General features: G+C 43.4%; 1 protein-coding gene across 3 annotated transcripts in view; it reads left to right on the forward strand.

The window, feature by feature from the left end:
• Positions 1–217: 217 nt before the first annotated feature.
• The window catches only part of myom1a (myomesin 1a (skelemin)), a 63,575-nt gene continuing 47,998 nt past the window's right edge, over positions 218–15,794 (forward strand). For 2 of the 3 annotated variants that reach the window (XM_084327959.1, XM_084327960.1), the window contains exons 1-7: positions 250–326; positions 3,065–3,271; positions 8,068–8,199; positions 9,300–9,489; positions 10,539–10,696; positions 12,390–12,482; positions 12,684–12,772. In XM_084327959.1, the coding sequence (XP_084184085.1) occupies positions 3,123–3,271; positions 8,068–8,199; positions 9,300–9,489; positions 10,539–10,696; positions 12,390–12,482; positions 12,684–12,772 (811 nt within the window). In that variant the 5' untranslated portion in view covers positions 250–326; positions 3,065–3,122. Of the gene's footprint in view, positions 327–3,064; positions 3,272–8,067; positions 8,200–9,299; positions 9,490–10,538; positions 10,697–12,389; positions 12,483–12,683; positions 12,773–15,794 lie in introns of all 3 variants that reach the window. The other variant, XM_084327961.1, reaches the window with a different exon arrangement.

The raw sequence follows: 15,794 nt of genomic DNA on the forward strand, positions 1-15,794 counted from the left end.
TCCCCCATCTACCTTCCTCGCGCATGGCTTCTCTCGGCGCATGCTGGTGTATCGCCTATGCGGCCTGTCGCTCCCTGTCGCTCCCCTTCTCCCGGTCTCATGTTCTATATTTAAAGTCGTCCCACCGGCCTTAAAAGGTCGTGACGGTGTGACTACATTCTGCCGAGTGGCAGCATTATTTTTGTTCTGTGGACCCCCGTCCTGCCCGCTGCTGCCCCGCACCCGAAAGAAGCTGCTTTGCCTGGATTTGGAGTCGATTTTAGCTACATTTGGAATTACACCCCCCTGTTCTGTTGTTTCCAACGATTGGTAGAGTCTTAGTTTTGGTGAGTGCTATTCTTTTTCCCCTCTTTGAATGAAAGATCGTTTTATTCTAAGGAGTTATAGTTCTTAGTTCATGCACTTAAGAAGTCGTTAAGATCACCATGGTACTCGGCCCAATACGACCTGCTTCTAAGGTCTCTGTTGTTGTTTTAATTGTTGACATTTATGTTAATTGTATTTTAATCCATGAGTGTAATTCCACTGTTCTTGGTAACCAACTAATGGGTGCTTAATTAATAGTGTGAGTCGTTCAACTTGTAGAGATTGCATGTATCATTTCGGTGACATTCAAACCTATATCGAAGATCAGATAATCGGTGAAGACAGCCAAGAGACATTCATTTGTATGGCTTCAAAGAAGGGGTTTATTTTAGTTATGAACATGTCCTGCAACTTGCTCCTCCGGTGTCTATCTCACGTGGCCGGTTGGCCGGTTGTGCAGGGACACGTTTTTAATTTTTTTAATTTTTGTTGTTTCTACAAATAGACGTTATATTATGATGACCTTATGGCAATGATTGTTAACGTATTAATGGTAGTCAAATCAGTACCATACAATACATAACTTCTTGTCACAGGTGGCTAGGCCTGCCATATATAGATGTTGCAAACTTGCATGATACACATGAGCAGAGTCCAATTCATACGCTACCTGTGTCGCCTAGTGGAATATCAGTGGTACTGACACAGTCCCAAGACTCATTTAGACATACCAAACTATTACTCTTTCTCTCCAGTATGTTTTCTTTTTCTTTTCTTTGTACATTATTTAGAGTCAATTCAAGGGAACCCTCCTTTTCAATGACACAGAGTTTACATGAAGGCATCAACAAATCCAAACACATACAAATGTTAAAATAAAAAAAAATTAAAATTAATGATTGAATAGTTTAAAAAAATAAATACGATACAGCCAAAGGAACATATAAATAGAGTAGCAGCAGCATCGTGCAATAGAACAGAAGCAGGCAAAACCAACTACAGGTCGACAGTAGACGGCCATTGAGCAAAAATCCAATCTCGACAGGAGCTTCTCATCATCCAGGAGTAATGTCTTCTTCCCACACATTACAACACAAAGGATCTTAGGATCGCTTGGACGTGTCTTTGAGACGGACGGACAAACGTTTTTATTTGAGACACGCCTTCTTTCTAGGTGAAAGATCAAGAGGGAGACGGACAAAATGGGAGACAATATAGATGGAGAGACCAGTCGTTGTTGTTGTTGTCAGTAAATAAGATAAGATGAGAGATATCAATCCCCTTGGGGAAATTCATAGGTATCATAGCAGCACAGGGAGGGGAGGTGACAATAAAATATAGAGAATAAAAACATCAGATAGAAGGTAAAGAATAAGGTCAAATATGAATAACAAAAATAAAAAAAGGCGAGAGTCTGGTCAACTGGCAGGTAAGACATGTACACTCTATCAATACGAATAATAACACGATGTGCCAGAGGTGTGATTTTTTCCCCTATAGCCTCTGTGAGCGAAGACGCTCTTTGATTGCAGCGAAGAAGAAAAAGACGCTCTCCGATTGGCTAACCCTAACCCTAAGCATAACCACTTCGAAAGAGGGCCTAAGCATAACCACTTCTAAAGAGGGCCTAAGCATAACCACTTCGAAAGAGGGCCTAAGCATAACCACTTCTAAAGAGGGCCTAAGCATAACCACGTCGAAAGAATGCCTAAGCATAACCACGTCGAAAGAGGGCCTAAGCATAACCACGTCGAAAGATGGCCTAAGCATAACCACGTCGAAAGAGGGCCTAAGCATAACCACGTCGAAAGAATGACTAAGCATAACCACTTCTAAAGAGGGCCTAAGCATAATCATGTCGAAAGAGGGCCTAAGCATAACCACGTCGAAAGAATGACTAAGCATAACCACTTCTAAAGAGGGCCTAAGCATAATCATGTCGAAAGAGGGCCTAAGCATAACCACGTCGAAAGAATGACTAAGCATAACCAATTCTAAAGAGGGCCTAAGCATAACCACGTCTAAAGAGGGCCTAAGCATAACCACTTCTAAAGAGGGCCTAAGCATAACCACTTCTAAAGAGGGCCTAAGCATAACCACTTCTAAAGAGGGCCTAAGCATAACCACTTCGAAAGAGGGCCTAAGCATAACCACTTCGAAAGAATGCCTAAGCATAACCACTTCGAAGCAGAGAATATATGTACAAGGCGGAAGAGACCCTTTGGAGCTAAACCAGTCAGAGAGGGTCTTTTCTTCTTTGCTGTACGCGGCCTAGCCAATCAGAGAGCATCTTTGCAAACAGAGCCTTTGCAGGGCTCTAGTTCTCCAGCCGTTAGTTCTCCAGCCGTTGGCCAGCTCAGTCCTTGCCCGAATGCTACTGGCACAAAGGACTGACTGAGGTGGTTTGTGGTGTGTCGGGGGGGGGGGGGGGGGGGGGGGGGGGGGGTGTCTATGGCTGAGCATGCTCCTCATAGAGGTGCTGACGGCGTTGACAACGTGGGAAACATGTTTCTTTGTGTCGTCATCTGCCGCTCCCTCGGTCGTACCAGATCATAACAAGATGGCTAACACGTCCTCCTCCCTGACCAAATCTTCATCATAACCATCCCCATCTTAATTCCTTTTAACCTCTCATCTGAACCATCCATCATCGTAACGATCTAACCACCAACTCCCGACTAAAACCCCCACGTCAAAAAAAAAACCTAACCCCAGTGAAATCAATCTGTAAATAATTGACATTGAGATTGATTTTCAGACTCTGTAAAGTACAGGCCAGTCTGACACTATTAAGTCGGCGTGGAGTGGCTCTCAGGATGTCAGGATCAGTGCATCTCTCCCGGGAAAAGCATGAGGAGAAGAAGCAACACCAGCAGCACTCTGAAAGCAGCTATCACCTGAGCAGCAAGTCCTCCTTTAAAAAGCAGTCTTACTCGGAATATACTCACAATCACAGCCATGATGGGTAAGAGGATGGAAGTGGAGCTGGGAGAGGCAACATACGTACACACCCAGAATGATGTTTGTTGATGTTTGAACGTCCTGGGAGGGGTCTGCTTGATTCATCGTCTCACTTCCGTACAGAAGTGAAAACATCACATACCCATCATCGCATGGATGATATCAAGCAGACCTTTTCCCCAAACTTTCAACAGCAGAATGATTGTAATTCGCTCTGGTCTGGAGTGAGACATCGTGTTCCTCAGTGGTAAAAGAAGAGCATGCAGCTCTGAGTGTGTTCCAACAGGGGCAATTTTTTTTTCTGTCTTCTTAACGGTGTATAACACGCTATATGCAGTGGAGTGCTACAGTTAGGTCTAACACACCACTAAGCGTGACGATTGACGTAGTATTAGTAGTAGTAGTATTAGTACTAGTGGTGATACTAGCCTTTGTGTTGAGTAGTGATCAGTGCTAACCACGTGGTTGATCTTCATACCTATACAATGTCATGTGTCAAGGTGAATTAAAGCTTCATCAATGCTTTGTACCGATAAAGTATTTACACTCTTCGATCCTTCAGACATCTGCTTCAAGGTGAAGCATCTTCATTTAGAAATCACCTTCTATGGACCGACACCTTGTAATTCATAGGATTCAGGTTGAATGCATGCGACCACATAATTGCATATAAGAGGAACTGGATATCAGATTATGATCATCATCTGACGAAGCCGAACCCTGCGCCAGGCTCCACCGCTGCAGGGCCGTCCCCGGCCACAGTTGCCATGGTTATCTGACATCTCGACATGTTATTAGCAAATGCCAAGTGAGAGCCTTTGAACAAACGCCAGGGTTATTTTGTTCCAAGGTTTCCAACCGGCGTTTGTACGACACATGTGCGCCCGTCGGTGAGCTCTCCCCTCGGCGTCATGCTAATTTTATATTTCTCACCTTTTAGTTATGGATTTCTGTCACAGTGGCACACATGGTGTGTTTGAAGTGTGCGATCACAGACGGATCAAAGCCTGACATAACGATGAAATCAAACGGGTGCTTTGCGCATCAAAGGCTGTCAAGATTCAACACTAAGTCAAATGCCTGGTGCCATCGGCGTCTCCCATGGTGATGAAATGCCACTCGTCAGCGTGTATCAGGGCCACGAAACCCTTGTTCCTCACACCGCCAGGCGCATTGTACTAGCTGGGGGAGCATGCTCTCATTTATTAAAGGTGCTGTAAGTGGTATTTCTTTTGTTAAAATAAGTGTTAAATAGCTCTACATTCCAACGGCCATCACTGATACAGAGTGTCTGGTCAGTAACATGGGTCTCTCTCAGTCCCTCCGCTCTGCAGTAAACAGAACATACATTTCTTGGTCTCCCTTCCCACTTTATCCAATCAGGAGAGAGAACTCTAGATATTTGTACTTATTTCAAGAAATCTTGCCAAGCCAGATTTTCTTACTGCACTGGTAGATTATTTTACTTGTTTCAAGGACACATTTGCAGTGTGGAGTTCTCTCTCCTGATTGGATAAAGTGGGAAAGGGATACCAGCAAATGTATTTTATGTTTACTGCAGAGCAGGATGGACTGGGAGACCTGACCCAGGTTACTGACCAGACACTCTATATCAGTGATTACTGTCAGATTGTAGAGCTATTATTTTAACATGTAGACCACTTATTTTAACAACAAAATGGGCTGCCGCGGTATTGATGTTTTCCTTACCGCACACATTTGCAAAATATTTCCTACCGCCGCGGTTACACAAAAAAAGTAGTAGTAGTAGTCTACTCTTTATAGCATTATAGCCTGCCTCTAGTCTAAATGTCTATCTTTAGAGGATGACTTTGCAGCATGAATATTGTTTGGGATTCGGCAAGCACGCATTCGTTATTGAAAGTGAAACACGGATTCGAAGTCTCCCCTCTGGTCGTGCGCCGTTCACTCGGTGTCGCGGGCAGGGGTGGTAGCGCCCGGCGGTTACCCCCCCCCGACCCTTTCTTCTTCTTCTTCTTCTTCTTCTTCTTCTCTTCTTCTTCTTCTTCTTCTTCTTCTTCTTCTTCTTCTTCTTCTTCTTCTTCTTCTTCTTCTTCTTCTTCTTCTTCTTCTTATTATTATAAACTAAGTTACTACTTATAGGCGGTCAGGTAGCGTAGCCGAGATTGCGTTCATAACCAACCCCGGAGACGCTGGATTCGTCTGTTCGAATCCAGCTCACAGCTCCGGGGTTGTCACCAGCTTGGCTGGCCGTTCACACTAATACAATTGGCAGTATTAGAGGGTGGGAGAAGCTGGCGGGGTGGGTCCGGGTCGTTGTAAACAGCGACTCCTACAGTTCGGTCGGGGCGCCTGCTAAGCGCGGATAGGATCTAAGGGCGGTAGTGTGATCCTTCCACACGTTACACGCTCTCAGTGAGAGTCCGCGCTGCCAGGTGAAAAGAAGCGGTTGATTGGCTAGACGTGTGTCGGAGGAAGCACGTGATAGCCTCCACTCTCCCAGACCGACTGTGGGGGGTAAGTGCGCAGCGACCATGAAGGGGATTGGGAATTGGCATAACGACTAACATTGGGATGGGAGAAAATCGGAGGAAAAAGGAGGGGGGAAAAGATAAAAAAAAAAAAAAAAAAAGTTACTACTTATGATCAACAAAGGCATTCGTTTTGTGGCATTAACGTTATATAGTTACACGTTCAATAACATCAGCGTATTTACTGGACCATAGCAATGCAAGCATGAGCGTGCTAAGTTGTGCCCATTCTGCGGTCTGTTAATAAAGTTTTCAATCAGACAAGTGTAAAGAACGAAGGGCTTTTATTATAACATTCGTTGCAGTAAAATCATTATGCCTCGTTTAGTACTCCTGAGGAGCGATGGTAGTCGCTTTGTTGTGAGCTCTGATCAATGGCTGACATTCAGGAAGTAAAAAACGAATAAGCGCTTGCCGATTGGTGGTAACAGCAGAGGCGGGTGCAAGCGGTGTGACGTAATTGGCAGAATCGACTGTCAATCAAAATTATTCCGTTGGATTGCTTTGGTTGAGAGTATTATTATAAAAAACAGTGGTGATGCGGTATTCAGGTAAACTCTGCGGTGGGCGTGATGTAACAGCGATACCGCGGTAATGCGGTAACCGCGGCAGCTCAGCACCTTTAAGGTGGCCAGGGCGTGAATATGAGCTGCTGCGAGGGGCTGCCAGATATATTTGTGGAGACTGGAGAGCGCTGCTATTTCTGTTGGTTGGACCAGAGAAGAGTGCGTCCAGGCCGTCTGTACAGACACCGCATGCGCATGGGCAGCTCCAGTCATGATGGATCCGTTCAAAACGACTTCACTTTAACAGATGTTTGACCCGTCACATAGTTGTTTATAGCCCCTGGGAAATCAAGTCAAGTCAAGTCAAGTCAGTTTTATTTGTATAGCACATTTACAAATGACTAAAAGCCAACCCAAAGTGCTTCACATGATAATAAAAAAACGCCTTTCCACATCTTCCGGCCAAGTCGTTGACTCCCAAAGTGATTCAACTAGTGTTTCCATTTGATCAATCTCCGGATCATTTTGCTTCTCTCGTGAGAAAGAACTAGTGATTTTTGTCATCAAGCCTCAGCTTTGAATGTAATACATATTCAGCGACACTGTGGCAAAGAATCAAGTGTTTTGTTGTCGCTGCTAAAACCTTTCAAACCCAAACCGCTTTAATCTAGCCGCAAAAGACACAGTCCCACACCGCCACCAGACACACCTGGCCTGGGTGACTCAACAGCTGAAATAAGTTTCTCACACAACGCGTCAGTCCTCGGTGAGACTTTACTCATCTGTCTGCATCTTTGTAATTCGCTCCGAGCTCTACTGTCTAGCCATATCCTCTGGAGTGAGTGGGGTAGTGTCTATGGAAAGGCATGCTGCACCGCTAGACCTCCTAGGGGAATTGGGAGGATAAGAGAGAGCCGGCTTAGCGGATATTACGAGGGAATGCAGAGGTCTCGGGAGTGATTCGGCACTCGCTCCCGTGCCATCCAACGGTTCCTACCGCCGGTGGTTATTTATACAGACAATGGAAGAGGCCTGACATGCTGATTAGTCATGAGGTGTAATGTGTGTCAGGGTCACATAGCACTGGATACATTATGGTTACATTCTGACTAACTGGACCAGGTGCCTTTCTCAATATATTTATAACACAAAGCGGCGCTGTAACCTTTATGTAAGTGGAATCAAGGTAATGTTTTAAGTAGGGATGCTCGATATTGGCTTTTTTACCGATACCGATATACCGATATTGTCCAACTCTTAATTTCCGATACCGATATCAACCGATATCACATTTTAATGCCGATATCGGCCGATAATATCAGACATAATTTCTATAGAAATGTAAAAAAAAAAAAAAAAACGATACCGATATTTTCCGATATCACATTTTAATGCCGATATTGGCCGATAATATCGGTAGGCCGATAATATCGGACATCCCTAGTTTTAAGTGAGTCACGCTGCAGCTTCTTGTCCTGTACCTACAATACTTCCTTTGATCACAGAGTGCTTCAAGGATGAGAAACGTGGGCTATACAGATAATACGGTATCATTTATTATAAACAGTATGCTGCATTATACATAATGTGATTGGTAGGAAAACATAAATGCACCAGGACTGATAATAGTTGAGTTTCAAACTGCTAAATGCATGCGAGAGAGAGAAATGATTCACGTTTTGCTCAGACGAGCAGATCTATTCAATGTCCCACCAGTGAACGTGTGAGTTTGTCTCTAATGCGAGTGACGTGACCCTTGTCTCTCCGGCTCGCCTGCCCAGACTGCTCTCTGTGCGGACAGAGACGGGGAAGGTCAATCTGAGCGCAACACCCAAGAAAGGCAAGCGCACCTACCTGGCCATGGACACGGACCACGAGATCATCGGCTATGTCGTGCCTGTATTCAGAGCCAAGTGAGTGAGGACACTGTACTACTGTAGCAATACATGATGGAGAGAACAAGCTGTCATTGATGATGATGATGATGATGATCATGATAGTATTGATGAGGATGGTGATGGTGATAATGCTGATAGTATTGATGATGATGATGGTGGTGATGATGATGATGATGATATTATTGACGATGATGGTGATGATAATACTGATAGTATTGATGATGATGATGATGATGATGATGGTATTGATGATGATGATGGTATTGATGAAGATGATGGTATTGATGAAGATGATGGTGATAATGATGATGATAGTATTGATGATGATGATGGTATTGATGAAGATGATGGTGATAATGATAGTATTGATGAAGATGATGATAGTATTGATGAATATGATGGTGATAATGATGATGATAGTATTGATGAAGATGATGATAGTATTGATGATAATGATGGTGATAATGATGATGATGATGGTGATAATGATGATGATGATGGTATTCATGAAGATGATAGTAGTATTGATGATGATAATCATGATGATTGTATTGATGATGATGATGATGATGATGATGATGATGATGATAGTATTGATGATCATGAAGATGACGATAGTATTGATGATGATGATGATGATGATGATGATGATGATAGTATTGATGATGATAATGATGATGGTGATAATGATGATAGTATTGATGATGCTGATAGTAAAATGACAGCTACTGTACGTTTGACTGTTTTACTATATATACTATACTGCCTTGCAGGAGCTACAGTAACCGCAGTAACTTTCACTTATAAAATGTAGGTTATGAGTGAAATTGAACTTCTCAATATCCGTTTTATCTTGTGGCAAAGTTTCTGAGTTCAATCTTGCTCTTTTTTGAGAACGGCAGTAACTACAACAAAATCATTGGATATAGTCAACATTTTTCTCAGTTTTACCATAGTTACTGCGGTTAGCTTCTGCAGGGCAGTATACATATACATATATATATATATATATATATATATATATATATATATATATATATATATATATATATATATATATATATATATATATATATATATATATATATATATAAATAATCCCACTGTGTCTGCAGCCACCAGGCCGCGCGGGCGCTTGTGGAGACGCAGGACGAGGAGGTGAGGGAAGAGGGCGTGAACTACGTGGCCATGAGGAACCTGTTCGTCAGGGAGTCCACAGAGGAGGTGATGAACGTGAAGGTGGAGAAGAAGAGCAGGAAGAAGCACATCAGGGAGTCTGCTGACAGGGTGGAGCTGAGCAAGACGGTAACTCACCTGCACCACCCAGATCTGTTTTAACCTGGTGTCTGACCCATATCTGTTTTAACCTGGTGTCTGACCCATATCTGTTTTAACCTGGTGTCTGACCCATATCTGATACTGTAACCTGGTATCAGACCCATATCTGATACTTTAACCTGGTATCTGACCCATATCTGATACTGTAACCTGGTGTCTGACCCATATCTGTTTTAACCTGGTGTCTGACCCATATCTGTTTTAACCTGGTGTCTGACCCATATCTGATACTGTAACCTGGTGTCTGACCCATATCTGATACTTTAACCTGGTGTCTGACCCATATGTGATACTGTAACCTGGTATCAGACCCATATATGATACTGTAACCTGGTATCAGACCCATATCTGATACTGTAACCTGGTATCTGACCCATATCTGATACTGTAACCTGGTATCTGACCCATATCTGATACTTTAACCTGGTATCTGACCCATATCTGATACTATAACCTGGTATCTGACCCATATCTGATACTTTAACCTGGTATCTGACCCATATCTGATACTTTAACCTGGTATCTGACCCATATCTGATATTTTAACCTGGTGTCTGACCCATATCTGATACTGTAACCTGGTATCAGACCCATATATGATACTGTAACCTGGTATCTGACCCATATCTGATACTGTAACCTGGTATCAGACCTATATCTGATGTTTTAACCTGGTATCAGACCTATATCTGATGTTTTAACCTGGTATCTGACCCATATCTGATGCCCTGTTTTAACCTGGTAGCAGACTCATATCTGATGCCCTGTTTTAACCTGGTATCTGACCCATATCTGATACCCTGTTTTAACCTAGTATCTGACCCATATCCCAAACCGGTATCAGTATCAGTGTATCCCTAATGTTGACAATGTTCTGTAAATTCCATTTAAAAATGAGTCCTGAATCCTGATGAATATGTTTCGAGGTACCATAGAACGCAGGCGGTTTACAAAGCATCGCGCTTGCCTCGACCCTCATCGCTGTTCCCCCCCCCCCCCCCCCCACACACACACAGATTCACGAGAGAGCTGAGTTCCGTAAGAAGATGAACTCAGACAGCCTGACCCACGCCCCGGAGTTCATCGTGGTCCCCCGCGGTCAGACCATCCTGGAGGGCAACACAGTCAAGCTGCACTGCACCCTGGCTGGATGGCCCAAGCCCAGGATCGCATGGTGAGGCATTTACCCACTTTCACCCCTAAGAGCCAGCTCCACACATCCCCACGTACTGTAGGGCTGGGCAATTAATTGAAAAAAAAATCGCAATCTCGATTCATAGACCTATGCAATCTCATTTCTAAGTTATGACGATTTTTTTTTAATAATAAAAAAAAAAAGTAATGATTTTTTTTTTAAATTTAAAATTTTATTTTTTTTTACTTTTTACTTAACTTTTTAAATGATTTCATTGAAAAAAATAAGAACCATGAGATAATCGTGATCTCAATTCTTAGAGAGAAAAACCGTGATTCACATTTTAGCCAGAATCGCCCAGCCCCACGTCCTCTCCGTTTCCCAGAAGATTAGATCAGATTAGATTCAAATGTATTGTCATCATCCAGCACAAGTACAGTACAACGAAAAGAAGTTCGGCATCCAACCACAGTGCAAATGTAGCAGTAAAGTACAATAGTAATATACAATGTACAGGAGATTAAACTGGGTATAAACTAGTATATACATTAGTATAGTGCTAATATCATTTCATTTCATTTCAAACCTTTATTTAAACTCAAAAGGCAACTGGAGTTTCCCTTATTTACAGTCACGTTGAGTGTACATACAGAGTTAAGCAAAAAAGGCATATGAAATCACACATGACAGAATATAAAAGTTTTAAACTCTGCAACAGAGGGGAGATTCTCAAGCTTTAAGGACTGTTAATAATCAGATGTATGTACAGAGTTGTAGTATTAATATGTACAGTGATGCATGTATAAAGACACTATGGTACTAGTAAGTCATACTGGCCATCAGCGTAACTAGTAAGAGTAGGTATATGTACAGATATAGATATAGAATCTAATATAGAAATGGATGCTGTATCATTCTGCCACAAAGCTCTTCATTCTCAGTCCGGTCCGCGTGTAGTCTTTTACCAACGGAGTTGCAGTTCCGCGTTCGGGTTCCGCGATCTGATTGGCCACTGACGTTTCTCTCTGCGCCAATCGCGTTACGCCTATTTCTGCCTCTAACAGCCTGCTAGCTAGCTAACGCCTAGTTCTATCACTGGTTAAGCTTGGCGACTCTTTCGAAGTTGGTTAAGGTTATAGTTTGGAATCGCCCTGCTCTAAGACAAACTCTAACCTTAACCAACTTCGAAAGAGTCGCCAAGCTTAACCAGTGATAGAACTAGGCGTCACGCGATTGGCGCTGAGAGAAACGTCAGTGGCCAATCAGATCGCGGAAAACTGCAACTCCGTTGGTAAAAGACTACACGCGTCCGGTCCGCTTGAAGCCTTTTTACAACGCATCCGCGTTTCCGGGTTCCCGTTTTGCGCTCTGATTGGCCAGGTCATGTGACATGAGCGCCAATGGGACGGCACGTTTCTACACTGGTTAAGCTTAGGCACTCTTCGAAGTTGGTTAAGGTTAGAGTTTGTCTTAGAGCATGGCGATAGAACGGCAGGTAGTTTGCAGGCTGTTCGACGCGGAAATGGGAAAACACGATATTGGGCGCACATGTCACATGACCTGGCCAATCAGAGCGCCGGAAACACGGATGCGTTGTAAAAAGACGACACGCGTCCGGTTCTGCTGTTCCACACAGCTGCACTATGAACCCGAGGAGCCTCCTCTAGATTCAGCGTGACTGTGACCCAGACACCCGCCAGTAATCTGCTCTCTTCCCGTTCCCCTCCCCAAGGTACAAGAACAATGTGATCATAGATCCCCAGGCCCACCCCAACAAGTACACAGCTGAGAGCAACTACAACATGCACTCTCTGGAAATCAAGAAGTAGGTCACCACCAGCCCAGGCTGATGGTTTTTCTTTTGATTATTATAATGATCTATTAATTATTTATTTTATTCACTGGCTGTTGTAAAAGTACCCAAGTATTATACATCTGACATTGTAAATGTTTGTAAAGAGATCATTCTGCACATTCTGTTGGTACTGTACTCTAACCTGCTGCCTGCTGTGTGTACGTTTCCCAGCTGTGATTTCGTGGACACGGCCCAGTACCGCGCCTCCGCTCTCAACGTGAAGGGGGAGACCTCCGCCGTGGCGACGCTCGTCGTCAAAAGTAGGATACTCTCCTTTCCTCTGATCGTCTGCTATTGTAGTCTGTTCAAGTTATTTTATTTGTCAAATACACAACAAAACAGGGGCATTGCAGGTAATGAACTTTTCAAGCTCAGACTCAACGGTGCACAATTAAGAAACAACAATGAATACAAGACGTCCCTTGTAGATGTCCCTCTTTTCGCTGCAGCCTGTACAAAGATCCTGCCCTCCATAATACCTCATATACTAGGCCACTATGCTGGAACCAGAGAGGTTAATTATGCGTGTAAATGGTAGATGGTCTATTTAGAAAGGGCTTTTATCCAAAGTGCTTTACAATTTTGTTCCTCACATTCACCCACCGACGGCAAGGTGCCGACCTGCTCATCGGGAGCAATTAGGGGTTAAGTGTCTCAAGGACATTTCGACAAGCTGCCCAGGGAGGAGCGGGAATCGAACTGGGAACCTTCTGACTACCAGACGACCGCTCTACCTCTTGAGCCACTGTCGCCCGCGTGTGGTCGAATCTTCACGGTTGATACAAATCTATTGTTAAAGCGTCGCTAATCAAATACAAATTCAGTAGGAGGAGTGTAGGACTTTACCTTTCTGGCCAAGGTCACCCCCATTCTGTGAGCTTGTTCCTTAAGCGAACAGGTGAAGGGGGGGGGGGGGGGGGGGGGGCAAACAGGTGAAACAACAAGTAGGGTGTGAGGGGGGAGGAAGGGGTGTGACCTCCACAGTCACCCTGAGGTGTATCACTGCCAATATAAACTCACTGCGGTCCTTTTTAAAATGTGACCCGTGCCACACTGCCCCCCCCCCCCCCCGACTATTTAAAGGCCTCTAAAAACATCCAGGGGATCAGCTGGCATTACAGAGTCCTGCCGGGTTGCAGGAACGTCCTGTGGCTCAGAGGGAAAGCCTGCATTTGCCTCACCGTGCCGGATGAGACACAAGCACTTAAAACAAAACACTACTCAAGTGTTATAACTGTGGAAGAGTTCAGTTTGTACCTACAGCACACTATATTTAATTTCCTCCAGCTGTGTGAGGGACAGCTCATGTTATTGTTGTTTCAGCACCATGTGATGGACAGCTCATGTTATTGTTGTTTCAGCACCATGTGGTGGACAGCTCATGTTATTGTTGTTTCAGCACCATGTGTGATGGACAGCTCATGTTATTGTTGTTTCAGAACCATGTGTGATGGACAGCTCATGTTATTGTTGTTTCAGCACCATGTGTGATGGACAGCTCATGTTATTGTTGTTTCAGCACCAGGGCCCTATTCCCCGTACCTGGTCAATCAACTAAGTCAATCAAGAGTCCCATTATCCAGATTCAATTAACCCGATGTTTGAAGCCGGGATTTTCCTGTTCCTCGAAGGTGGATTCAGTCTCGTTAACTCGAACCAGACTTGAGACCCAGGATAAGTGCGCGCGGCCGCTTCAGTTGAAAAGCCAGCAAGTATCGATAGCAGAAATCCTGATTTTCTAACGGCATTGATTGATTAATTGATTTAAAACTTTATTAACAGATTGCAGTACGGCTCAATAGCCTCGCCGACAAGTTAAATGCATAATCTATAGGCTAATTTTAAGTCCCTCATTACCCCAATCAATCAGATTATATTTCTTTAAACTTGCCTGCTGGCAGTAGGTTTATGGAATGGATAATCAAATGAGATCTTGCTAGCGAAAATAATTAGTTCAACTGTTTCAGAATAAGGATACGGCTCTCTTACCCATTGATTGATGTATGGTGGATGTTTTACTTATCTGCACTGTGGTGTGACGGTTGGTTGTTTTGACTTTCACGCAGACGACCCGCGTTCGAATCCCACTTCTTCTAGTCTTTTTCTTCTTTTTGCAATGTAGGAATAATTCAATTTGGTGCACGTTGAGAGCTATATAAAGAATGACATCCTCAATGCATGTAGATTTATAATATTTTAACTTAAAACTAGGCTACTTTTGCGTATAATCATTAATATTATATTCCAAAAAAATTATATTGGAAACGCGGGGTCTCGAACTCGTTTCGCCCGCTTGCCAGGAGCGAACACTGGCCGTTGCACCACTGTGCCAGACGGGATATATCCATTGTGTATCCATCAATGCACAAGAGACCCGTGTTTCGAATATTTTTCTTTTGAATGAAGTTTTATCTCTTTATTCTCAAATGCATTAATGTGACATCAACGGCTCATTCAATTTCTCAAATCCGTCAAACAGCGCATCTCATCAGACATTTTAATCCCAGTTACAATATCACAATAACGTGTGAGTGATGATACAATTCAACAATCCTCAGAGTCCTCGTAATTCATAATCCACAAAAACCACAATCCACGCATAGACACTTCAATTTTATGCTTGAATGAAACACAATCCGGGCGCTCCGTTAATAAGCAAATCTACAGCGGAGAATATATGAAACTAATCAGAGCCAAACGGCCGATAGGTTTCATTCATTAAAAATATCCCCGCGGGATTCACATTTGCAATGCGCCGTTATTAAAATAACCACATGCAGCGTGTATCGCACTCCGAGCGCCGTATATGACGTGCATTATTTTATTTAGGACAAAGTAAATCTATAGGCTGAATATGATTTATTATCAGCATTTAGTTCTATTATTATACATTTCAAAAGCCCCCTCTAGGAAAACGAAGCACAGAAACATAATTCAGAATGGTATAATGCAGATCTAGACTGTGAGAATCATTTCAGGAAGCGAGCTGGCATTTCTTTGCGGGGGCGTGGCCATGGTTCATCCAGCTAACTGAATTTAACCCTGCTCTCGACCAGGCTCAAACTTTTTGATCTGTTGTCATGGTGATTTAGACAATCGAGCGTCGGGGAACAGAAAGGTCCGGCTTAAGTCAGGCTATGCTGGAAATTATCCGGCTAACTGAGTTAGCCGGATAATTTTCAGGATAACTTGACATAAGTTAGGCTTTTCTGTTCCCCGACGCTCGATCACTATATAATCACTATAGCAACACATCCAAAAACTTGAACCTGCTCCAACGCA

Source organism: Notolepis coatsorum (genome assembly GCF_963971535.1).
Source record: "Notolepis coatsorum genome assembly, chromosome: 13".
Taxonomy (NCBI): domain Eukaryota; kingdom Metazoa; phylum Chordata; class Actinopteri; order Aulopiformes; family Paralepididae; genus Notolepis; species Notolepis coatsorum.